General features: G+C 45.2%; 1 protein-coding gene and 1 long non-coding RNA gene across 2 annotated transcripts; one reads left to right on the top strand and one right to left on the bottom strand.

Annotated features, from left to right (window-relative positions):
• Positions 1–461: 461 nt before the first annotated feature.
• LOC130858170 (uncharacterized) lies at positions 462–1,453 on the bottom strand. The gene is made up of 3 exons (XR_009055011.1): positions 1,406–1,453; positions 1,085–1,203; positions 462–550 (listed from the first exon to the last, which is right to left on the bottom strand). It is a non-coding gene; the product is annotated as an uncharacterized LOC130858170 (long non-coding RNA).
• Positions 1,454–2,819: 1,366 nt separating this feature from the next.
• On the top strand, positions 2,820–4,268 carry FOXD3 (forkhead box D3). Its single transcript, XM_057704310.1, has one exon. It carries the CDS (start codon positions 2,820–2,822, stop codon positions 4,266–4,268), a length of 1,449 nt encoding a protein of 482 aa, XP_057560293.1.
• The last annotated feature ends 22,232 nt before the right edge of the window (positions 4,269–26,500 follow it).

The following is a 26,500-nucleotide window of genomic DNA, read 5'->3' as shown; positions in this document are numbered from 1 at the left end:
CATTTGGAGAATACTTCAAGAAGACTGCGGAGGGCAGGCCTTGGAGCCGCCACTCTCCCGCGCGCGCACACGCACACGCACACACACACACACACACACACACACACACACGTGCCGGTGTCCACGCGGGCACAGCCTCCTAGGCTGCGGTGGGGCTCCTGCTGCGGCCTGCCTCTGCCTCTGGGGCTGGACAACCGAAGCTGAGCAAAAGGAATTTGTGAATTTCGGTTTCTTTTTCGTGTCCTTCCGACCTTCCTTTTGTAATTATTGGGTTACTGGGACAGTTGCAGCCGGGACCTCCGCTGCCAGCGGGCGCTGGGCAGCCAGCTCCGGTCGGATTCGCGGGAAGCTGTCTAGATGGTATTGTAAGCCTTCGGAGCCTGCGGACCACAAAGCGGTGCAGCTGCGGAAATGAACTCAGATGCATTTTAGGGTCGGGTGCAAGCGGGATATCATTTAGATAAAACCTTGGAGTTTCGTGGGCGTCTCAAGATGGAGTAACTGCCTCAGCTTCAACCAGAAACATCCTGCGAAGTGACGATCCAATGTGCTAGTGTTTTATCCGGGAAATTAATGAAAATTAAAGTCAATCTGTGTTTCTCACTGCCTATAATGAAGCAAGTTTACGTGTGTGTCTAGGCTAAGGGGGTGTGTGTGTATGTGTAGGCTAAGGAAAGGTGGGGGGGGGTCGTAGGTGAGAGAGGCACAGACAGGGAATCAGTAGTACTACTGTCTGCCAGGAAATATATCAGATTCCTAGTGTCTTTTGTAAATATTTCACTATTTCCTCTCGGACCATTTCCTCTTATGCTCCTTCCTCTGGTGAGGCCCGCATTCTCCTCGCAGGCCTCAGCGGCCAGACTGGGCTTGTGTTCTAAGAGCCTGCCACACTCGCTAGGCACTCGCGGCTCGAAAGGAGGCTGCCTAAAAATGCGGGAGGGAAGAGGCGGCGCATCGCGGATTCACCAGGTCAGGAGCACCATGAAGTGCGAGGTCCACGCGCCCCAGCAATGCAACGCACCCGGGGTCGGTTTGTGCCCCACCCCGCGCTCCATCCCAGTTAAATGCCCACAGTCTTTCCTACCATCACTGACTTTCCTTGCCAAAGAAACTCGGTGCGTGCTGGCACATCCTCGCCTCCTCCTCCACCTGCTCTGCTGCTGGTTTCTGAGGAAGTTAAATCTTGGAGGGTTTGTCTGTTCCCTAAGAGTAAAGAATCCAAGTTAGTTCACAGCAATGAGAGCCTAGTATGATGACAAGCTCGAGGCCGCCCCCACTCCTAGGAGGCTGGGTCCGGGCGCCTGGGAAGTCACACCGACCGCTCCCCGCCTTGTCTGCCATCCCATCCTGGGTGCGGCGTCTAACCTAGAGGCCCGACGCCTCTTCCCGGCCCCACTCGACTTACCCAGGCCGCTGCCATTCCCGGCTCCTTCCCCAGCGCCTCATTTCGGACTTTTTCACATGCTAAGTCGTTTAACAACTCCGAGCAGCTAGTTGCGGCTTCTTTATTTATAGGTTCCCTGTTATTTTACGTCTTTTAAATTTCTCTCTGCAACTATTCTAATAGATTAATCAATAGCCATTTTCTGACCTTGGGGAACCCCAACTGATGCTGTTGTGGCCGAACGGGGGGGAAAATACACACACACACACACGCCCACAACGAACTGGGAAAAAGAAGGAAGGCCTGGGTGGTTTGACTTTAGCGGGAGGAGCGGCTCCCCTCAGTCGGTGTCTCCGCCGACTAAGCACTGAGGCAGGAGGGGCTCTTAAGTCTAATTAGCAAGACAGAGCCGGGGCGCAGCCCTTATTCTTTAGAGCTAAAACGAAATCAAACAAAACCCAAAAATAACCAAAAACAAAACAGAGACTACTAAGTTTTTCTTAAAAAAAAAAAAAAGGGGGGGGGATGGGAATCCTGTCTATATTCTACGCCCAGTCCCTGCCTAGGGAGCTTTGGCAAAGGGGGGCAGAAGGGAGAGGGGGCGGGGAGGGCAGGGCAGCAGAGCCGCGGGGTTCGGCGGACGCTGGCAGGCCCACACCCTCACTCGCTCACACGCACCCACCCGCACTCACACCCACAGGCTCCCTCGACCCCCGCGCCGGGCTCCAGCCCAGGGTGGGGTCCCGGGGCGGACCGGGGCGCCCTCGGAACCCGCGGGATGGTGGCGCACGGCGTAGCGCAGAGTTGCGCGTCCCTCGTCCCTTTGTTGACAATTCTCTCAACCAACTTGAGTTTGGCCGGCTCCGCGGCGGCCCTGACGTCACGCACGGTCACGTGGCCCCGCCTCCCGCTGGATCTTTAAGTAGAAAGTAATCTATCAAGCCAGTCCTTAAAACGCGACTTTCGACTACGGGGGCTTCGGCGTCCCTGACACCCCCTCCCCCCGTTGCCCCGGCCCGCGCCCTCCCGAGCTGCTCGGCGCCCGGCGTCCCGCGCCCGCCTGCACCGCTCCTGCTCCCCACGCCCGGGCCAGAGGCCGAGGAAGGCGGGCGAAGTGAGGGGGCGCGGCGTGGAGAAGCCGCCGGGGCCGGGAGCGGCAGCGGCAGCAAGCGCCTAGTACCGAGCGCCAGGGACAGCTAGAGTTTGCGGAGCGCTGCCGCGGCGGGCAGACGGCAGACCCCGCGCCGCGCGATGCCGGGCCGCCGCGTGTGAGCCCAGCCGGGAGGGCCCCGAACCACCTACGCCCCCCTCCCCTCTCCCAATCCCCCATCTTTCGGGGGCGCCCCAAACCCCTTTCCTGAGGTCGGCGGCAGCCCCCGAAGACGCCCATCGCGCGCCGCTCCTTCCCCGCCGCCGCCACCAACCCCGAGGAGGGATGACCCTCTCCGGCGGCGGCAGCGCCAGCGACATGTCCGGCCAGACGGTGCTGACGGCCGAGGACGTGGACATCGATGTGGTGGGCGAGGGCGACGACGGGCTGGAGGAGAAAGACAGCGACGCGGGCTGCGACAGCCCCACGGGGCCGCCCGAGCTGCGCCTGGACGAGGCGGACGAGGTGACGCCGGCGGCACCCCACCATGGGCAGCCTCAGCCGCCGCACCAGCAGCCCCTGGCACTGCCCAAGGAGGCCGCTGGAGCCGGGGCCGGGCCAGGGGGCGAGGCGGGCGCGTCCGAGGGCGACGGCTGCAAGGGCGGCGTTGGCGGCGAGGAGGGCGGCGGGAGCGGTGGCGGGCCTGGCTCGGGCAGCGGTGCGGCGGGCGGCCTGGCCCCGAGCAAGCCCAAGAACAGCCTGGTGAAGCCGCCCTACTCGTACATCGCGCTCATCACTATGGCTATCCTGCAGAGCCCGCAGAAGAAGCTGACCCTGAGCGGCATCTGCGAGTTCATCAGCAACCGTTTCCCGTACTACCGGGAGAAGTTCCCCGCCTGGCAGAACAGCATCCGCCACAATCTCTCGCTCAACGACTGCTTCGTCAAGATCCCCCGTGAACCTGGGAACCCAGGCAAGGGCAACTACTGGACCCTGGACCCGCAGTCCGAGGACATGTTCGACAACGGCAGCTTCCTGCGGCGCCGGAAACGCTTCAAGCGCCACCAGCAGGAGCACCTGCGTGAGCAGACGGCGCTCATGATGCAGAGCTTCGGCGCCTACAGCCTGGCGGCGGCGGCCGGCGCCGCGGGGCCCTACGGCCGCCCCTACGGCCTGCACCCCGCGGCCGCGGCCGGCGCCTACTCGCACCCGGCTGCCGCGGCAGCCGCGGCCGCCGCCGCGGCGCTCCAGTACCCGTACGCGCTGCCGCCTGTGGCGCCCGTGCTGCCGCCCGCCGTGCCGCTGCTGCCCTCGGGCGAGCTGGGCCGCAAAGCCGCAGCCTTCGGCTCGCAACTCGGCCCGGGCCTGCAGCTGCAGCTCAACAGCTTGGGCGCCGCCGCGGCCGCCGCCGGCACGGCGGGCGCCGCGGGCACCACGGCGTCCCTCATTAAGTCCGAGCCGAGTGCGCGACCGTCGTTCAGCATCGAGAACATCATCGGTGGGGGCCCTGCGGCGCCCGGGGGCTCGGCGGCGGGCGCTGGGGGCGCCGGGGTAACGGGGGGCACCGGGGGAAGCGGGGGCGGCGGCGCGGCGCAGCCCTTCCTGCGGCCGCCCGGGACCGTGCAGTCGGCGGCGCTCATGGCCACGCACCAGCCTCTCTCGCTGAGCCGGACGACGGCGACCATCGCGCCCATCCTGAGCGTGCCGCTCTCTGGACAGTTTCTGCAGCCCGCAGCCTCGGCCGCCGCCGCCGCCGCCGCCGCCGCAGCGCAAGCCAAGTGGCCCGCTCAATAGGGACGCGCCGGCGGCCGGGATGCAGGGCCTGGCGGCGGCCTCGAGCGTCGCCTGTATTTGCCAGCTGCGCGCCCCGCCCCGCTCCTGGCCCCCCTACCCAATCCTGGACTCTGCCTCTCTACCTTTTCCTCGCCCCGACCCCTCAACACCGACCTTCGGCGGCCTCCACCCAGTCCTGCACACCTAGGCTGGCGGAGCAAACTCTCACCGCTCGCCCGCGGGGAATAGCTTTCCGTACAGGTAAAACCGAAAACCGAATTTTCCAAAAATGAACCCCGACGGCTCCTGCTCTCAGTACCTCGGGGATGGGAGGGAAATTCTTTGTACATATTTGTATAAAAATTATTGACTTTCCTTTTGGGGTTTTTATTTTTTTAAGAAAAAAGCAAATTCAGTAGATTTAGAGCTCTGAACTTTCATTTTTTCTGAAGGTTCACTCTCCGCAGTTTTATGTGAGAAAAAAAATGTATAGAGACGTTGGGAGATTTTAAATATAAAAAATTTTCAAAAGGCGAAAAGTGTCATTCTATTATAAAAGTCTGTTTATATATGAATGAATATATATGGTATTCTAAATGTTATTCCATCGTGTTGTACACAACTTTGTAAATAAAATTTTTAAAGGCTCAGCTTAGTGTTTTATTTAGGTGTCTGAGGTAAATGACAAGATTTTAAAATAGTGTTTGCATTTTATTTTTCCCAGATATTCGAGGAGGTTCAAGGAATGACCTTTTCAAACTTGCTAATTCATAATTTGAGTGTAAGAAAAATTTAATTTTCTTTTAGTTTTCACGTAAAATCAGGATGTAGGTGGTGATCTGCTTCCTATCAATCCATTAAATCTAAATAACTAGATATTTCTGAAGATAAAATAAGCTGCCATTGAAAAAAGCCAACCTAATTCTAAACATCAGCACAATTTAAATTTTTTTAAATACCAGACTTTATCTTTCACAATGAAAACATCCCAAATGAGAGTTCTTAGTCATTTCAATTATCCTTTCAAAAGAATGTTAATTCCAAACATCTCCCTCATTTTAGCATTTAAAGCCTTGATTTTTCAAACTATTTATTTTCATCCCCTAAGTGGAAGTGGTAATAAACCCAATTAACTTTTAAATACATGTTATGGCATTTTAAATTTTGCAGTGGAATTGTATTACCTATATTAACCTGATAGATGATACATAGTTGTTTTAGTCTTTCATAATATTTTCAAATAAGATACCTCTTTTCTATGACAATAATCAATCCACAACATAATTCAATTTCTGAAGGGTTCCTGTAGATGCCTCCTCTCCCTCCAACCCGCAGCTTTTCCGAAGGCCAAGAAATAATGGCCTTAATATCCTTTTAAAAATAGATGCACATCACCCCGTTTTTTAAATTTTTTAAAAATACCTTAGGCTAGTTTAGTGTGAAATGCGAGATCACAGCAGGAATGGGGAGATGTCCTTGCAGATTATTTTTAATGTGTATTTCAGCTGTTGCAACCTTAGGTATTAAGGTAGAAATGAAACATCACAGACGCGGGAAGCCGGTTCCCATCGCCACCAACATATCCTCAAATGACATCAATTCTAATTATTTCGTAATTAATTTAGCTGTTACGATTACGTATGCAAAATCGCTTTTTAAAACTGGAGCGGGTAGCAGTACTGTCAGCTCGGCCCTATGCGCGTGTTGTTTGCAAAACACCGCGAGTCCCTGGCGCTGGCGTCCACCTCGCCTCTGGTCGCGCAGATGCCTCCCGGCTGCTGATCCGAGCCTTATTTCTCTGCTGTCGGCGTGGGCTAGGGAGTCGCTTTAAAAGACACTTCCTCGCAAATACGGAATCGGTCTTCCTGGTAAACAGTAAACATTATTGTGTCCTGAGTAAACATTCCTTCTGGATCAGAGTCCTAAAATAAAACAAGCTGCCGGGGGTGAGATCGTTTAACTTGATAAACAAGAACTTGATAATCAGCCGCCACCGAGAGGAGCAACAGTAACCTTCACGGAGAAGAGATTATGGACCACACAGTCTCCGGGCGCGTTCCTTCTAATCTCTTTTTACAAGGAAAACTAAACGGATCTAAATTTGTTTGTGTGTTGCAGCTATAAAAGTAACAAGTTGTTTCACAGTTGTGTCTGGCTAATCGGTTTTTACACAAACAGCAAATGGTACATGATTTGTGCAAACACATAGAGGTTATTTCTAAATTTAGCTGACACCCCTGGGAAAAGGGAAAGGCAGGGCTTCTTGAATTCACTTTTAGCCTCAAGAAGCTGCTGATCCAAGGCTTCTAAATGACATTGGATAACAGGAGCCTCATTCCATCCCTGATCCTTTGTTACTTATAAAATTACTCGCTCATATTTCCGCGCATAGCAGCAATACCGGCCGAGCCTGCGCCCGTAGCGTGACACTCGGCCACAAGCCTCCGCTTGAGATCCGCAGGGCCTTTTTCCCCCCACTCTGATGCGTTAGGCGGTGGGGTGTAGAGGAGAGATCCGCCGGCAACTTTCCTTCCAGACGCTTATCAACCTTGAGCTAGATAGAGCCTGAAGGTGGTCCCCTTCCTTTATTTCTTGGAGGGTAGGAGACTCTTAGACCCAGACCCCAAACCGACCAGTGGCTGTTCAAAGTCCCGGCAGATGTCAGGGAGATAGGCCTGGCCATAACCCCGCTGAAAAGCTCTTTTTGGTTTAAGCTTGTTAAACCACGAAGGCTTAGAGCAGAAGGGAAAAATGCAAATATATATAATGAACGCAAGCACTTGGGGAAGGGAGGGCTTGAAACCCACTTTTGATCTGAGCGAACGAGGGCACCAGAGACGAAAGGCACTGAAATCCCCTCTTACATTGAGATTTAAAGGCAACACGACTGATAGCAGTTTTTTATTTCACTTAGGCAGAGTTATTTGTAATAAAAAGAGGAAGCGGGTTATTTTTTATGGGGAGGATTTTAGCTTTCGGCTACACACGAATTTAAACTGGTTTCCACTTCTTCCGGCACTCATTTCTAGAAAGCCCATCCAGTTCCGAGGCCTGTGGTGCTTAGAGTATCCCCTGGACGGAGTCCCTGAGTGGGGCCCAGGTACTCAGTCCCTTCGGGAAAGGAGGGTGAATTCGGAGGTCCAGGGAAATGCGAACCAACACTAGAATACATGCAGGGGCCCTGCAGGGCTCTTGCTGCGATGGCGGACGTGGCCTGTAGGGGGCGACGAGCAGATGGAAAACTTCCCCGTTTTGTCTCCGAGGGTCCAGACCCAACCCTCAGAGACCTCTCCTTCCCTCCCAGGCTCTGAGCACCCTGACACCCTTACCGCGCTCATCCTCCCGGCCTGGGACACCCAGGTCGAATCTCGGAAAAACTGTTTTTCTCGGCCTGTCTCCTGGAAGGGACAGAGTCCCGAGGGGAGTCTGCCCTAAAGATTGGGAAGCAATAAAGTTTAGTGATGAGGAAACATAGACTTGGAAGTAATTAAGAGTTATACTTGAGGTTATTTATTTTATATGGTTTATAGGAAGAGTCTTGGCAGTGAGGGGATCATGAAAGGCTGGGGGGGGGGGGTGTGCGCGCGCGCGCTCGCACGTTTTAACGTGGGTTCCTTGAAGAACTGTCCTGAAGAGACTATGATGTGAAAGAAAGACAGTTCCAGAGCCATGTGTCTATCAGACTCCACTTGCGTCTGTGATGGTAGCAAATCGCAGCATAATTAGTGAATGAACTCGTCTCTACGAGGTGTATGGGGAGGTTGGAAGGCGTTCTTAAGAGTGCCCAGGTGGAGTTGGGGGTGGGGGGGGGTACTGTTGTGTGTGTGTCTATTTCATGAGAGGGAATGACAAGGAACAGTGGAATGAGAGAGGCCTTCCAAAGGGGGATGGGCGTCCCAACCAGGGAATAGGTATTTCCTGACTGTGACCTTGGACGAGCTGCTTGGTTTCTTTGAGTCTCTCCATTCCCTTGCCTCTACAATGAGAATGAGGAGTCTGCTTGTCGCTTGGGCTTGCAGGATTAGGTGAGTTGGTGTCAGTGAAAAATATTTTATAAACTGTAAAGACCTAAGGGGATGTAAGGAGTTTGTTTATTTGTTTGTTAATGGCTTCTAGAAAAACAAACAACTCTACAACAAACACCTGCAGTGTTTGGCTTGGTTTTGAACAACTGGTTTTTGGTGTAAAAGAATGGGTTTTTCTATGAGAGGTCACATAACCTATTCCAGGCCCTTGCTATCTGAAACGATGGAGCAAAAGAGAGGCTAGTCAGTAGGGGCTTTTCAAAGGTGGGATCTCCTCCTGGTCTTGAGTCCTTCGACCCCGCCCTGGGCCTGAGGAGAAGCTCGCGGTGCTCACCGACTCTCAGTCTGCACCTTCAGCTCCAGAGGCCTGGCATAATTCTTTCTGGTTGAGCGGTCTACTTTGCTGTTTGCCCTTTTGCTTCCACTGTCCGAGGCAAATGGGGAAACCTGAGCCCTCCACTGACAGACGCCCATTAACGCAATACGCAGCCTCGGGGCGAATTAAAGGTAACCAGATCTCAGACGAGCGTAAAAGACCACCCTCTCTTTGCTTCCCTCCAACAGTTGGCAGAGTTACACCCAGAGCCAACTTCTCTCTTATCCATCACTACTCCCTCTCCTTGCCCTCTTAGGAATGTACAAGCCATTCTTTGCTCCCCGAGGGCAACGCCAGCCGAGGAGGGCGGGTACGCAGAACAAAATTTGAAAAGGAATGTTATAAAACCAGCAAAGGTGTCGTAGAAAGCATGATCTTATTTTTATTTCCCGAGACGGTGTCTTACATGGGAATTTTTTAAAATAAGAATTAAATTAGTCACCTCCCTTATTTTAATATAAAACTCGTACCAAAAGCCCTTCTTTCTTGGATGATTTTGTGGTTAGGCACACAGCTCTGTCCCGTCAGTGGCGAGGTGGGAAGGGAGAGAGACCACCTTCATTCCCTGGTCTGAGTCCTCTGGGGCTAAATTCCGGAGCCATCTTCAGCAAAACAGACCTAGAGAGCACCCTCCCCTCTTCTCTCACAGGCTCTGAAAGTTCCGTGACTTCCCCAAGGTCACTCAGCAGCCCAAGGGTAAGCCATGGAAACACTCAGCGGAGGAAAAACTGTTCTCTACCCAGGAAGGATGCCCCACTTGAGGAAAGGGAAAAAAGCGAACAGTGGGGCACAGAAGGTTGGGACGAATGGAGAGGGGAAAAAAAGAAAAGAAAAGAAAGACAAACGCAGAAAGACACTGGGTCGAGCGGGACGCAGCTCGCGGAAGGCCAAGACCTAGACCCTGGGAGGCCCCGCGCCCGGCGCCCGCTCCACCCCGACCCGCCGCGAGCCCAGCGCTGGGCTGTTCTCCCAGGGCCGACAGCTCGATCTCCCCGTTGCCTCGGGATTTGGGAAGGCTGGAACTCCAGGCCCGAATCTCCGCTCACCCGGAGGGTCAGAGGTCCAGCCTCATCTGTCCCGACGGGCGTCCCCACCCCCTCGCACGCTGGGTCCACCTTTGCGCCAGCCACTAGGGCTCGGCCTGCGGGACTCCAGCTCCCCCCGCCTGGGGATGGGGTCGCGGGGGAGGGAGAAGAGAATTTGAATTGATTAGGGAGGAAACCCCTCGGTAAAAATACACCCGCTCCGGCGGCACCCCACTGGCCGCTCGGGGAAGCTCGCGACGGTAATAAATCTCCGCGGTGTGAACCCGGGCGGCCGAGACGCCCCAGCCCTGGATCTCTGGGGAACCAGGGACAGCTCTACTGATTCTAGGTAGGCCACAGCCTTAAGGAGGGTCGTGAGAACTCGGGCGACAAGGCCAAGGTCTTGGGATGGGAGTACCCCACTACTTGGGCCTCTTCGCCCGGCCGCCAACGCATGGCAAGAAGTCTCCTCTCAGCCATCCCCGCCCGGCTGCTCTTGCTTCAGTCGACTGGGCATTTGGAAAGCTCCTTCCCGGGATCCGGCAACGGGAGCTGCAGTGCACGTCTTATTGAAGAGAGGAGCTTTGGTTCTTTTCCTCCCTCCATTCCTTCCACTCTCTCCTCTCTGACAGATGGTAAGCGAGACAGTTTTCTCCAAAAGACTAACAACACATTTTTGCCCGTTACCCTTATCTGCAAGAGGCGCCTGCCGGGCATCGCAGCGAGCTACCAACCCCAAATCTTAAATTTTGTCCTTGCTTTCAAGCTCCACCTGGGAGGCACCGCCTCCTTCGGGAAGCCTTCTTGAGCCTAGCAGCTCAGGTGAGTTGAGCCTTTTTGGTGCGTGACGATGCCCTGTGAGCTCCTTACTGTCTAACATTGCTGAGCACAAAGGGGGTGATCAAAAGTATTTATTTAATAAAAGACAAACTAGGACCACGAGAGTGAGGATGAGGAATCTTGAAGGCTGTTAATTGATCGAATGAGGTTTTTCTCGAGTTTGGAGGACTTTCTTCCCATTCTTTCCTTCGGTCCCACCCCCCCCCCCCTTTTTAATAATAAATGCTTTTATAAACATCATGTTAATTTTTTAAGCTCTTTATTGGAGTATAATTGCTTTACACTCTTGTACCAGCTTCTGATCATGTTAATTTTTTCATGAAGGAATTTTAAAAGCATTTATTAAAGATTTAAAAAGTATAACATATCAACGTTCATCATATATTCTAATTTTCTGCGATGTTTTTTCTGCCACTGTGAAATTAGTTGAAAACACCCTGGCCTAGTCTAAAATATCAGCAGACAGTTCCACCACCAGCCTAAGGAAGAAAACTCTTCTAGAGTACCTTGGGGTTTTCAGCCAGCCTCTGCTTCAGTTCTTTCAGTAGAAGAGGAATCACTACCTCACAAGATGTCCATTGCACATAGGGGCAGCTTTATTTGTTAGAGTTTCTTTTATAGAACTTTTATTTCCTTAGTAAAGTATAGAAAATTTGAGAGTCATTTGCTTAGATTTCAACACTAAAGATGTTATAGTGTCATGTGTTGGGTTCTTGAAGCACAAAGAACTCACCATGGTTTGGCCTCTATGTTAAGACTACTGTTCATGGAGAAAACTGAGCACTGATTATTTTGTATTCAGTATACATGTTCCAAGGCTGTCCATGGGGCCTGCTCTGAGATCTACTTGGAGAGCCCTAGTTACTTACCACCTCCCCCAGGACTGGATTCAGACTATACTGACAGTAAAAGTTTTGTGGGACAGTTGTTAGAATCTCATTCTTTTTTTTTTTTTAATTTATTTATTTATTATTTTTTGGGGGTACACCAAGTTCAATCATCTGTTTTTATACACATATCCCCGTATTCCCTCCCTCCCTCAACTCCCCCCCCACCCTTCCTCGAGTCCCCCCCACCCTCCCCGTCCCAGTCCTCTAAGGCATCTTCCATCCTCGAGTTGGACTCCCTTTGTTATACAACAACTTCCCACTGGCTATCTATTTTACAGTTGGTACTATATATATGTCTGTGCTACTCTCTCGCTTCGTCTCAGCTTCCCCTTCACCCCCCGCCCTGCCAAACCTCGAGTTCCCCAGTCCATTCTCTGCATCTGCGTCCTTGTTCTTGTCACTGAGTTCATCAGTACCATCTCATTCTTTTTTTAACCAGAAAAAAAGTGTTTTTAAAAAGTTAAACAAATTATTTAATTTCTCTTTCATTGCTGTGAACATTGACATAAATATTAATCCCTTACCCGTCAGTTATCCAAACCATTCACCATATAAAACTAGGAACTTAGATGGCTTCCCTGAAAGATAGTGATACAGATACTACTATTTTATATGTAGAAGAAGAAAGAAAATCCCAGATTATTTGTTCATTGCCCTCCAATTGGGATCAAGATAATATGCTCTTTAGTGTTATACACTTAATGCAAATATTTTTGCAAATTTATATCTAGTTTGTGTGGTCCCTATTGATTTAGGGTTTTTTTTAATTACTGAAGTATAGTTGATTTACTGATTTAGTCTTTATATAGCCCAGTTAGCTTCTTTCTTTGCCATTGTTACAGATTTTATCAGTAAGCCAACTCTCAAATTCCACCATCTTGCAAATGTAAATGTTGGTTACAAGAGCAAGGTGGTATCAAGATCAGCACAAATTAATCACAACCACTGTGAAACATCTTCTTTATTGATGGTACTTCAACAGCATCACCTTTCCACATACATCAGGAATTATGACTTTATGATAAAGTTGCTCTTGCTGCTGGAGGGAATCGAGTACAAGAGTTAATAGATTGGATTAAAAGGCAAGACTAATTCTTAGTCCTAGGCCTGACATTGAACTTGGAAGTATGTGATGGACTCTAGATTTGCCCACATAAAGACCACTATATATATTTTTAATTATAGTATATTGGCTATATTCCCTGTGTTGTATGATATATCCTTCTTGCTTATTTTATAAGTAATAGTTTGTACTTAATCCCCTACTCCTATATTGCCCCCCCTTCCCTCTCTGTACTGGTAACCACTAGTTTATTCTCTGTATCTGTCAGTCTGTTTCTTTTTTATTATATTCACTAGTTTGTTGTATTTTTTAGATTTCACATATGAGTGATAGCATACAGTATTTGTCTTTCTCTGTAAAGACCACTATTGAAAATTTCGCTGAAAGAAAGAAAAGAGAGGAATTATAATATTACAACAATTATTTCAATGTTTCAGGCAACAGATCTTTTTGAGTAACTGTTTAAAAATTTATAGGTTTTTTTTAAACCTTAATTTCACTTTTGTCGAGATTTAAAATATCTGTTATTCCAAGATATCTGTCGTTCAAGCCTCCAGCAGTTTGATAACTCCACTCTGCTATTGATAGCATATATTGTAGTTCAGGGGAGGAGACTGAATCACCCTCCTCTACCACCACCACCCGTGGCGCCCCATGAATAAAGTGAAGAAGCTGCACAGGAGACTGAGTGAATCTGCTTTCTACTTTGCAAACCATCATTTTAGTATAGAATATTATACAAACACACACACACACACACACACACACACACACAGTTAATGGGTTACCTTTTTTAAAAATTTTTTGGCTGCACCATGCCTCATGTGGGATTTTAGTTTCCAGACCAGGGATCAAACCTGTGTCCGCTGCAGTGGAAGCACAGAGTCTTAACTACTAGACTGCCAGGGAATTCTTAATGGGTTACATTTATTTATCTATTGCTTTTAAATGTTCTTACATAAATGAGATGAAGTGTGAGAAAAAACTTTATTGAATTATAAGAGCTAAAAACTTACTGTGTAAGAGATAGCTATACTGTATTTTCAAAATTGATTCCCTTTCTAGGGAGGGTTTGAAACACAGAAAGATTGTCTGGAAAGAGCATGGGCTTTAGATCTGATAGTCCTACAGTCAATCAAATCCTGGCTCTGTCATTTCCAAAATGTGATTTTGATCAAAGGTATTTGGTCTCTCTGAATCTCAATTTTCTTATCTATGAAATGGGAACCATAATATGAAGATTTACTATGATAATGTATTTGGAGTGCTCAATAATGGTAGCTGTTATTACTTTACAGTTTTGCTGATTTAATAGCAGTCATATTTTCATGAGGCTTAATATTTTCATATTTCATATTTTCCTCTGATATTATATACCTATAGTCATCACATTTCATATTTTAAAATGACATTGCTGATACCACTGTCCCTTCCATCCGTTTGAGCTAGGTATCATTTTTGTGTTCTCATGACTTAACAAATGTGAAACAATTTACTCTGTAGTGCCACTTGGTAAATCACTTTTTCACTTTCAGGGTATTTTTCAGTCTTGTGGATGAGAGGTCTTGACAATAGTCATTAAAGATATGATAGCACTTTCACAAGAACAAGGACATGTGCCTTATGTCTTTGCTGAGCTCTGGTCTAGGTAGACTAATTTTAACATTTTTCTAAATCTACACTAAGAGTATACTAAAAGAAGTTACTATCTGCCTAGATTGTATCTGATCAGACAAATACCTAATTTTCAACTTGTAAAGACTACCTCAGTTATACTATCTGGTTAATGAGAGGATGTGATGTTGTATAGTTAGAGGAAGATGGGAAGAAGTCAGCCGATTTTTTTTGTTGTTGTTAATAGTAAATGTATTTATTTATTTATTGGCTGTGTTGGGTCTTCGTTGCGGTGCATGGGTTTTCTCTAGTTGCAAAGAGCAGACTCTAGGTGCACGGGCTTCAGTACTTGCGGCATGCAGGCTCAGTAGTTGTGGCACACGGGCTTAGTTGCTCCGCAGCGTGTGAGATCTTCCTGCAGCAGGGATGGAACCTGTGTATCCTGCACTGGCAAGGGGATTCTTTTATTTTTTTAAGAACTTTTATTGAGATACAGTTAACATACGATAAACTGCATATATTTAGAGTGTACAGTTTGGTATCCCAATCTCCCAATTCATTCCCCTCCAACCCTCCCTGCTTTCTGTAGAGAGATTCTTAATCACTGCGCCACCTAGGAAGTCCCAGCCGATTGCGTTCTGCTGCCTGATGATTTTGGCTAAGTTACTTGAGACTGCAAACCTCAGATTATGATAATCTAGTGGGGACATTCAACGTCTATTTAGCTTAAATTAAACCAAACATCACTTTATGAGAAAGAGAGAGAGACAGAGAGGAAAAAGACGAAAGAGAGAATGAAAAACCACTTAAATATGAAGTTGCCATGAATTCCATTCAATGGGCATGGGACAGAGAGAAATGAAGCAAGAGTGGTGTGAAGTTGCTAGTTACGGTTAGTCTCCATTCCCTTATGCATTTTACAACATAAGCGTCCTGCTACCGAAAATGGGATGACATCTCGATGGTGAAACATACTGCCCTTATATTTGTGTGCAGCATGGACTCTAAACGCAAGCCAGCTCTTACATCTAGAGTTCAGCCAAAGAGGTATCAACCTGTTCCAGCAGTGGAAGAGCTGGCGATCAAATTAAGGGAATGATCGTACGCTTGTATATTGTGAGGCGAATTTAAGGGATTTTGTGACTAATTTTTATTATATTTGTTTTTTTTTTTTTTTACCTTACATGTTACTTTAGAATCTAGTTCCTGCACAAAATGCAATTACCATTGTAATATCTACCTTACCAGGGTTGTTCTGGGAATCAAATGAAATAATATATGTTAAAGTGCTTTGCAAAATTCACAGTGCTATAAAATGTAAAATGTCTTTGTCCTCTGGACAAGACTTGGCCAGGAATCCACTTAAATGGTTTGATTCTGTGTTTTCACACAGAAAGTGAATTGTAGTTGAGTACAGAACAATAAGTGCAATAATAATAATAAGGATAATAAGGATAGGAGCTAAGAAGATAAAGTGACCACTTACCACCTGCCAGGAAATGTGTTTCATGCTTCAACTAGATTATCTCAATTAGATACTGCTTTGGGGGAAGTTTTTCCTCTTAGATTTCTATCCTTCTAGGCTTTCCTAAGGCTCTGAATTTCAAATATTATGTACAATTTCTGGGAAGCCTCCACATTATTCGTGTGTGTGTGTGTGTAACCAGCTTTTTTTCCTTCTATATTGCTGAATTTAATAACTAAGAAATGCTAGGTGAAAAAAATACTTACTCCCTATTCAATATGTTTCCATGGGAAGGACTTTTTACTAGAGGACATGTGAGCCTTTCCCTCTTAATCCTTGCTCTCCTGAGGGAGGGAGGATGACATCTAATTGGTGAGTTTAGGAGAAGGAAGCAGGCATTTGTGGCTCAGCCACTCCTGCACATTTTGGACTTGCCTGCTCACAGAGAGGATGCCTTCTGGCTTTCAGCGTCTGCCATGCCATGACCTTAGCAGAACATGGAACATGCTCTGTACTTATGGTTAAGGTCCGCGACTGTTTAGTGCTGCCTATGACTGGGTAGTAAGTCTGACTAGTTCAGCAACTATAAACAAGCCCACTTGGTTGCACATCATTTAATTTAGCTTTCATTAGAAATAAAGCTAATACGTCTTATCTCTGACTCTTGTGTCTACTTCTCAATTGGTAAAAAATTTAGGTAGGAAAGAGAAGGGTTATGGATTAACTACTTAAAACCCTAACAAGAGACAGTATAAGGGAGTGAGTGGTTAAGAGCACAGGTGTGGAAGTGAGATTGCCTATTTCAAATTCTGGCTGCATTACTTTTCAGCTGTGTTACCTTGTGCAGGTTACTTAAACTCTCTTTGCCTTAGTTACCTTATCTGTAAATCGGGGACAATAATGGTACCTACCCTCATAGAGTTCGTGAGAGGATTAAATAAGTTAATACAAGTAAAGTGTTTAGAATAGTCCTGGGTATACAATAAGCATTCAACAAATGTTAGCTTTTCTTATTATTACATTAATACTAATAGCCCAAAGATACAATCTAAATATTTGCAAATAATTTGCATTCAGCTTCTAACTTCCCTCCTTAAAAGATGTTGATTTACTGATTGTCATCACAGGGGCTTTCTACTGGTTAATTCCCTATGCTAAACATAGTAATTTAGTCTTTTTTCTCTACTTGTCACAATCTGTAGAAATGAGACTCGCAGTGACATTCCTTAGGGACACTTTTAGACCTCTTCCATGAGGTCTTCAGGCTAGTCTGCTGTGCTCGCTCTTATTTCAGAGTCACTTTGCCTGTCCTATACAATTTAGCAATAAAATATGTGCTGTCATATGTAACAGGGTGCTAGATAGAGTAGAATTTAAAAAAAAGACAGAAGCACCTGAGTTGCCCTTCTTAGGGTGCAAATATGCTACAGTTGTATTTGGGGGGGGATGTTCAACATCTTGTCATGGAAAATTTCAAACATACATAAAAGTTGAAAGACTTTTGCAATAAACACCTGTATACTCATCATTTTACCGTTAACATTTTAATGTACTTGCTCTATCAAGTAATTGATCCAGCCATTCAACCTGATTCATCCATCATTCCATTTTGCTTTTCTGATGCATTTCAAAGTAGAGTGTTGCAATATATTCTGAACTGCTAACCTTTGATTCTTTACTTGAAATTTCCTCTCAGAGGCAGAAGCAGGTGTGGCATAGAAAGTGGGTCTGAAGCCTGACTGCTTGAAATCCAGCCCTCCCACTTACTAGTCATGTGACTGTGTAAACTTACTGTTACTTAGCGTCTTCATCTATAACAAGATGATAATAATAGTACCTACCTCCTGAAGTTGTCATGAGAATCCATGTCAAGTGCTTACAACAGTGCTTGGCCAGCAAACACTTGTACTAATTCTGTGTTAGACAATGTATGCATTTAATTCTCTTTCACTCTGATACCACCTAAACCCCATGGCATAGTACCATTATAATTAAATATATTGTACATTAGGTATTATTATTTGCAATAGCAGAAATTCATAGGGAAAAAGCGTCTGCTTAGATTTTTTTTTTAATGTCATTTCTTTTTTTTTTTTTTTTTATTGGCTGTGTTGGGTCTTCACTGCTACATGGGCTTTCTCTAGTTGTGGTGAGCCGGGGCTACTCTTCATTGTGGTGTGGGGACTTCTCTTTGCAGTGGCTTCTCTTGTTGTGAAATACGGGCTTTAGGCGCGGGCTTCGATAGTTGTGGTGCATGGGCTTAGGTGCTCCGCGGCACCTGGGACCCTCCCCCACCAGGGCTCAAACCCATGTCACCTGCATTGGCAGGCAGATTCTCAACCATTGTGCCACCAGGGAAGTCCCTCTGCTTAGCTTTGAGTTTTATTTTATTTTATTTTATTTTTAGCTTTGAGTTTTAAAACAGACATTTTGAAGTTGATGGCAAAAAGGAAGGAAGGCTTTTAGAAAGAAAGTAGGCTCCTTGCCTGTCAAAAGCCGAAGTACTGGGGGGCAGGGAAAGTTTATGTCATTAACAATTGATTTTGGAAAAATAAAGACTCACAGCTGGCCAAATTTTATAAACTTTTTTAGCCTTGGAGAGGAGAGAGGAGAAGCAACCAAGGAGAAGCTGATAAGGATAAACAGGACCTTCCCTAAGCCAGGCTGAGTCCCAGAGTTGGAATAAATGTTCCTGTGGATGAATTTGGGGATTTGATAGCAGAGAATTTTGCCTCCTGCTAATATTTTTTGGACTCTTGTGATGTAATCTTTTTGTTTTAAATCCCATCCCTCTTTCCAGTTCAAACTAGGACATCATCCACTGCCTCAAGAAAAGGAAACCATAAGAAACAAATTGTTAAATATTTAGCTTTTGAGCACCAAAACCCAAAGACATGGCAAAACAGAAAACAAAAAAACATGTTTGGATGAGTACAGTTGTTTCTGGTTCCAAGTTTTCTGGACCAGAAGAGAACTCAGGGACAGCCCCAGGCAAACTGGGACAGTTGGTCATCCTAGTTGGGGGGTTGGGGGGGCGCAGATATTCTGTTTTCAATTATACTTGATATTTACAAAATGAATTATAAATTTTCTGGACTGAAAGAGAGGAACACTCCTAGGCAACAATTGGTCATCCTAGTTGGGGGTGGTCTTCTGTTTCCAATTATACATGATATTTTTTTTAAAGGTGTTGTTAGGGTGCATTGAGGACTCTAATTTAGTATTCTACTAATAAAGGCAAGACTTGGCAATACTTCAGTATTCCCATTTTATATGACATAAGTAGATACTGGAACTCCCCAATTTTTTAGGAGGGATGCTTTATTTGTGCATTACTGACTTGAGTTGGCTATAATTTTAAATTGCTTCTATTTTTCCTTTTTAATTTAGAATTATAGTTCTAAGAGCTTTACATGAATAAGCTGTACAAATATAATTCATACATATTATTTTCCAATTGTTTGTGTGTAACCATGTTTATTTACAACATAAAGTAGAAATGACTGTAATAAGTATAAGCTATGTGGAGTTATAGTTAAGATCACAGGCTCAGAGCCAGACTGTTTGGGTTTGAATCCTAGCCTCGCCTCTTACTAGCTGCGTGATACTGGGCAGGTTCCATTTCTTCATCTGTAAAATGGAAATTGAAATGGTATCTACTTAATAAGGTGGTGTGAGGATGCGTTTAGTCAATACATGTAAGGTGTTTATAATAGTGCCTGTCACATAGTGGGCACTCAGGGATTGTTAGGTGATTTGCAAGTTCTTTTGCCCTATTAATGAAAACTTAAGAGTTTACTTGTAGGTAATTATTTTCATAATTAAGACTTTGCAAAGCATTGGGAAGGCAGGTGAACATGTTTTTTTCCCTAACTTTTAATGAGGTTGTGCTGTGGACTGCACTTATGTTCCATTCAGCATTCATGTGTTAAGTTCAAACCTCCAAAGGACTGTATTTGGAGATAGGGTCTCTGGGAGATAAAGTTAAATGAGGTCATAAGGGTAGGGCAACAGTCGCCCATTTTCTTACCCCATTCTGCCCTACACAAAGGTGCCTGATGGAGTGAAATGATGAAGTAGAAAGATGGCTGACTTCTCAGCCCAGGCCTGCATCAACTGAGTGATTTGGTGTAAGTCTTTTAACCTCTTCATGTCTCAGTTTTCTCCTTAGTACAAAATGAGGGATAGGAGATTAATCTATTAATTGGGTTGAATTACACATTTGAATTGATAACAAGGCTGTGATGAAGAAGTAACAATATAGAGTAGAGACCAAGAACTTGGAAGACAAAGTGGTTAGAGCCAAAAGCAGCTTCCATGAGAATAAGTCCCTAGGTTTTTTCAGTGATGTTGGAAAGGGCATTGGATTTTCCATAGCGGGTGGAGTGGGGATTTGAGTCAATTTTGTTAGGTTGTAAGAGGCAGGGAGACCTTGGCTGCCATCTGGTTTATGAAGAGGTTTTGACTAGAGGCTCTGTAACTTGTCTTCCAACTCTTGGGTTCTATTACTTAATGATAAAAAGAGCAAAGAGGGAGGATGAGGGCTCATTTATGTTAAAAATGAAATGAAATATATAATTGGTCCCCAAGTTCGCTTTCAATCCTGTAAGCTACAGGGGTCTGTCTTCCTTCTTTCACATAGGTTTTTCTCTACCTGCCCTTGATATCCATTTTAACTTGACTGGAGTATATCGTCTGGGTCCTCAGCATTCGCTGGAAGGTCAGGGGCAATGCTATTCCCTTTCACCTCATCTCTCATCTATACGTGCAGCGTGTATATTAGGTTAGGGCTAGACTTCCCAGATAAACCTTGAATTCCAGCTCTGCCACTTACTACCATGAGCAAGTTACTTAAGCACTCTATGCTATATGGCATTTTATGTTTTATTTTTATTTATTTTTTTAAATTTATTTTTGGCTGCATTGGGTCTTTGTTGCTGTGCACAGGCTTTCTCTAGCTGCACCGAGCAGGGGCTGTTCTTCATTGGGGTGCGCAGGCTTCTCAATGCGGTGGCTTCCCTTGTTGTGGAGCTTGGGCTCTAGGCATGCAAGCTTCAGTAGTTGTGGCGCATGGGCTCAGTAGCTGTGGTTTGAGGGCTGTAGAGTGCAGGCTCAGTAGTTGTGGTGCACGGGCTTAGTTACTCTGCAGCATGTGGGATCTTCCTGGACCAGGGCTTGAACCTGTGTCCCCTGCATTGGCAGGCGGATTCTTAACCACTGTGCGACCAGGGAAGTCCTTATGTTTTAATCTATTAAATAGGGATAAATAAAACACCTGCTTCACATTGTGGTTGAAAGGATTAAGTGAGATAATGCTTATAAACTATTCAAATAGTCAGTGCCTTGGGAACTGGAACCATATCTTTCTTTTTCTTCTGCCTAGCGTGTAGTAGGTGCTCCGTAACTGTTTTTTGAATGAATAAAAATGGCTTAGCCTGGTGTCTGGAACATAGTAAGTGCTCAAGAAAAGAATGCTTTATGTATCACCTTCTCTAGTAATCTTTAGTTGCTTTTGCTGCCCAGCATCTATTTGCTCATTTTCTAGTAGCAAAGCCCCAATTCTCCTTTGTGAAACTTCCCCTCCCTTATTCTCAGTTCTCGAGGTCTGGTGGGGCTAACCCCATATTTCTGTTCCATGAGTTGGTATGTGGGCCAGGTCTAGCCCAATTTAGGACAGTGAGAGTCAGGCCAGATCTTTTTCTGGACCTAATGTGAGAGAGATTCTCTCTTTCCACGTAGGTTGCCAAGTTGGTAAAAGGTAAGCTTGAAGCTACTGGTGGCCATCTTGTTCACTGTGGGAAGAATCTACCCAGGAATAAAACCAAGAGAAAGAAATGCAGACCTGGGGGATGAAGGGAAAGATTCTCGATGATATCCTTTAGCACCTGGATCAAGCCAAAAGTAAGATACGCATAGGTCTCTGTCTTTGAGGAGCTTATAGATAGGAAGATGGCAGTATGATGGGAGAGAGTCGTGCTGCCATGGAAACACCAAGGCAGGATACCTAAGCAGAACTCTGGTGAGCAGAGGTAGGTTGGGGAAGACTTCTGGGCAGTCAGGGAGAGACATCTAAGAAGAGATAGAAATGATGGATACAAGTTAGCCAAGTAAATGTGTGTGGCATAGGGCTTGGTACGTGTGAGAAAGGGTAGAAAGGATAAAAGTACAGGGAGGAAAAACAATAGCTTCAAGGAAAACAGGATGATGCTTTCAGGGAGTTCAATATGACCAAAGCATACAAAACTTTTCCAAACACAATCTCATTTAATCCAACATGTTAAATTTTGCACAATGTACCAGTTAGAATGTGTTCAGTTGCAAGAAAATGAAAACCCAATTAATGGTGACTTAAGCAATGAAGACATTTTACTATCTAAAAGTATACAATCCAGGACTGGTACTGTGATTCTGTAATGTTATTAAGCATCTGAACTCCTCTTTCTGTTTTAATCATCCTCAGCTTTTGGTCATTATGCATAGTACTTTTGGTAGGGAGAATAAACCTCTCCCAAAGATGTCCACATCGAAATACTCAAAACCTATGAATATATAACTTTCGATGGCCAAAGGAAATTTGCAAATGTGATTTAGTTGAGAATCTTGAGATGGGAGGAGTAACCTGGTTTATCCAGGTAGGCCTAATATAAACAATGGTCCTTATAAGAGGGAGGCAAGAGAATAAGAGGGAGAGATGGAAATGTATTAAAAGAAGCAGAGGTCAGAGAAACAGATTCAAAGATATTATGCTGCTGATTTTGAAGATGGAGGAAGGGGCCATGAGACAAGGAATGCTGGCAGCTTTTAAAAGCTGGCAAAGTTCTAACTTCTAGAACTATAATATAATACATTTGTTTTTCTTAAGCCACTAAGTTTGTGGTAATTTGGCAATAGAAAATTAACACATCACCCATGGTTGCAAGATGGCTGTGAGAGCTCCAGGTATTTACGCATTTAATGCAAGAATACAGCATAGGAGCTAAAAGGGCAGAACACAATGTGTTTATCCCTTTGTTAGAAAAGCAAAAACTTTCACAGATGCCCTACCAGCTGACTTCCCCATACATATCACTGACCAGAACTTGGACACAATGACTATTTGTAGCTGCAAGAGAGGGTAGGAAAGTATCTCACTTTCTAGCCTCATTTGTTTTGTAAATAGGTTCAATTCATTATTAATGAAAGCATAAGGGGTTGTGCTGTAGTGTATAACCTGGGAGTATATGATTGAAGGTGCCTTTAATCTGGAAGCAAGGGCTATGGGAAAATCTTGGCCCTATGTGCTGGGTGTCGTTTGCCTTCAGCAGCCTGAGGCACAGTGACAGAGTGCTTCAGAAACTGGGCTTCTCATAATTGAGGGTTCAGGTATGTTTGGAAAATGAGAATGGAGAGCATTTGAAAGCATTTGATTAGGGAGTGCTGTTGTGTGCCTTGAACCAGAGCCTGTGTTCTTCGTAAGTGGATTCTTCCCATCAGGGTCAAGTCAGTTCCAAAACTATAAGAACAAGTGAAAGCTGAAAAATTACACCTGGAAGAAGCACCTTAGAAAGCACAAAACAAGGTGAGAGCTGGAGTGGAGAGGGGAAAGAGAAGTAAAATTAATTAGCCTATTAGGGATATAATGCAGAGAAATCTAGGCACTATTCTTATCAGCATTTACCTGTTTGGTACTTCTCTTGTGAGGACAGGCTTCCCTCAGTGAGAGGTAGTGATGAGATTGGTGATCATAGTCAGAAGGTTGCGTAGACTCCCTGGCATACAATGGATATCTGGGCAAAAGGATATGGCAACTGTAGCTTTCAACAAAAGTTCAGAAGCCTGCTGCGGTGTACCTGGAGGAACAGACAGCACTGAGAACAGCAGAGTGACTTTGGCGGGGAGCTAAAAAAGACTTAAGTTGCCTTCAGAAAGGGTCACACTCTTTGACATTGACTGGACAATAGGACTACCTTACTAGTCCTGGCTGTTGCATAGAACTTTGTTTGTTGGTGTGGATTTTCCAGCATCTGAGTGAGGGATCACCATCCTTGATCCCTATTCCCACCTCCTATAGATATATAGATATACATAGATGTATATGTGCAAAGATGATCATTTTATCAATGGTTGTAAACAGCATAAAAGCAGAAACAGCCTAAATGTCCATCTGAAGGGGCCTGGTTAAACAAATTATACTATATTATCCATAGAATAGAATTCTCCAAGCCATTTATATGGCTGATATGGAGTAAATTCCATATTATACTAAAGGAAGATACAGAGCAGTGTGTAGAATATGCTCCCATTGTGGGGGCTGTTGTCTCTGGGGATGGGGACCCAGGTTTTGGGGAGGAAGGAAGACATATTTTTGCCTCTTCTAAATTTTTTTTTAGCCAGATGTATTGTTACCAGTTATCTATTGCTATGTATAGCAAATCACTTCAAAGCGTAGTGATGAAATAACTGTTTTCTTTGGTTACAATTCTAAGGGTCAGCAGTTAGGGCTCAACTCACTGGGATAGTTCTCCTGATCTTCTCTTGGTCATGTGGCTGCAGTGGTCTGGTGACTGGACGAGAGCTAAATGATTTTTTTTTCTGTGCCGCCCAGCTTGTGGGATCTTAGTTCCCCAACCAGGGATTGAACCCAGCCCATGGCAGTGAAAACATGAAAGTCCTAACCACTGGACCTCCAGGGAATTCCCACGAGCTGGATGATCTAACATGGACTCACTTAGGTGTCTGGCTGTGGATGCTGGCTGCCATCTATGCCATCGGTCTCTAGCAGGTCAGCCTCAGCCTCTTGACATGATGCCTCTGTTCAAAGAAAGCAAGAGCTGAAGTTGCAAGGCTTCTTGAGGCCTAGACGCAGAGGAACTCACACAACACTTCTGCCTTATTCTATTAGTCAAAGAAAGTCACATGGCCAACCCAGATTCAAGGACTGAGGAAATAGACTCTAACTCTTACAGGGAGGAGCATCAAAGAATTTGTGGCCGATTTTAATCTACCACCTACACATATTACTTTTTTACAATAAAAGGCTACTTAATTAAAAAAATAAATATCTAAACAAGTGGGACCTAATTAAAGTATAAGCTTTTGCTCAGCAAAGGAAACCATAAACAAAATGAAAAGATAACCTACACATTGGAAGAAAATAATTGCAAATGATGTGACTGACAAGGGATTAATTTCCAAAATATACAGTCAGCTCATGGAACTCAATATCAAAAAACCAAACAACCCAATCAAAAGATGGGCAGAAGGCCTAAATAGACATTTCTTTAAAGAAGACATACAGATGGCCAACAGGCACATGAAAAGATGCTCAACATCGCTAATCATTAGAGAATTGCAAGTCAAAACTACAGTGAAGTATCACCTCACACTACTCAGAATGGCCACCTCAAAAAGTCTACAAATAATAAATGCTGGAGAGGCTGTGAAGAAAAGGGAGCCCTCCTAAACTGATGGTGGGAATGTAAATTAGTGCAGCCGCTGTGGAAAATACTATGGAGGTTCCATAAAAAACCAAAAATACAGTTACGATATGATATAGCAGTCCTACTTCTGGGCATATATCTGGAGAAAAAACTTTGATTCAAAAAGATACAAGCACCTCAATGTTCATAGCAGCCCTATATATGGTAGCCAAGACATGGAAGCAAACTAAATGTCCATCAACAGATGAGTAGATAAAGAAGATGTGGTATATATATATATACAATGGGATATTAGCCATAAAAAGAATGAAATAATGCCATTTGTAGCAATATGGATGGACCTAGAGATTGTCATACTAAGTGAAGTAAGTCAGATAGAGAAAGACAAATATTATAAGATATCACTTACATGTAGAATCTAAAAAATAGTAGAAATGAACTTATTTACAAAACAGAAAGAGACTCACAGACATGGAAAACAAAATTATGACTACCAGAGGGGAATAGGGAGGGAAGGAAAGATTAGGAGTGTGGGAGTAACAGATACACACTACCATACATGAAATAGATAAACAATAAGGATTTACTGTATAGTGCAGGGAACTATATTCAATATCTTGTAATAACCTATAATGGAAAAGAATTGAAAAAAAAAAAAGAACGTGTGTGTGTGTGTGTGTGTGCACTTATATGACCCAATCACTGTGCTGTACACCTGAAACCAATATAACAAATCAATTATACTTCATATAACAAAGGGAGTTCAACTCGAGGATGGATGATGCCGTAGAGGACTGGGACAGGGAGGGTGGGGGGGAGTCGAGGGAGGGAGGAAATATGGGGATATGTGTATAAAAACAGATGATTGAACTTGGTGTAATCCCCCCCCAAAAATAAATAAATTTAAAAAATTAAAAAAAAAAAAAGAAAATCTCCCTGAATAAGCAAGCTAAAAAAAAAAAAAAAAGTAAGTATCAATGCTGTTTGTAATAAACTCATAGGATTTTTTTTTATAAATTTATTTATTTGTTTTATTTATTTATTGGCAGTGTTGGGTCTTCGTTGCTGCACATGGGCTTTCTCTAGTTGCTGCGAGTGGGGGCTACTCTTCATTGTGTCAGGCAAGCGTGATGACCACTACACTACGGAAACTACTCTTCATTGTGGTGCGCAGGCTCCTCAATGTAGTGGCTTCTCTTGTTGTGGAGCACGGGCCCTAGGCACGTGAGCTTCAATAATTGTGGCACATGGGCTCAGTAGTTGTGGCTCACGGGCTCTGGAGCACAGGCTCAATAGCTGTGGCACACGGCCTTAGTTGCTCTATGGCATGTGGAATCTTCCCAGAGCGGGGCTCGAACCTATGTCCCCTGCATTGGCAGGCGGATTCTTACTCACTGCACCACCTAGGAAGTCCAACTCATAGGATTTTAAGAATTTGGTGGAACTTTAGAGATCAGTATAAAAACCATCTAATTTTGTAAGTAAGGAAACTGAGGTCAGAAAGGTAGTGTTTTGGGTAAGATAACACAGTTAGTA

The sequence above is a fragment of the Hippopotamus amphibius genome, chromosome 1, assembly GCF_030028045.1.
Source record: "Hippopotamus amphibius kiboko isolate mHipAmp2 chromosome 1, mHipAmp2.hap2, whole genome shotgun sequence".
Lineage (NCBI taxonomy): Eukaryota > Metazoa > Chordata > Mammalia > Artiodactyla > Hippopotamidae > Hippopotamus > Hippopotamus amphibius.
The sequence above is the reverse complement of the archived record's forward strand: the minus strand, read 5'-3'. Positions and strand labels throughout refer to the sequence as shown.

Coding starts and splice junctions, on each gene's coding strand:
- FOXD3 (XM_057704310.1), top strand. CDS start 2,820: ATGACCCTCTCCGGCGGCGGCAGCGCCAGCGACATGTCCGGCCAGACG.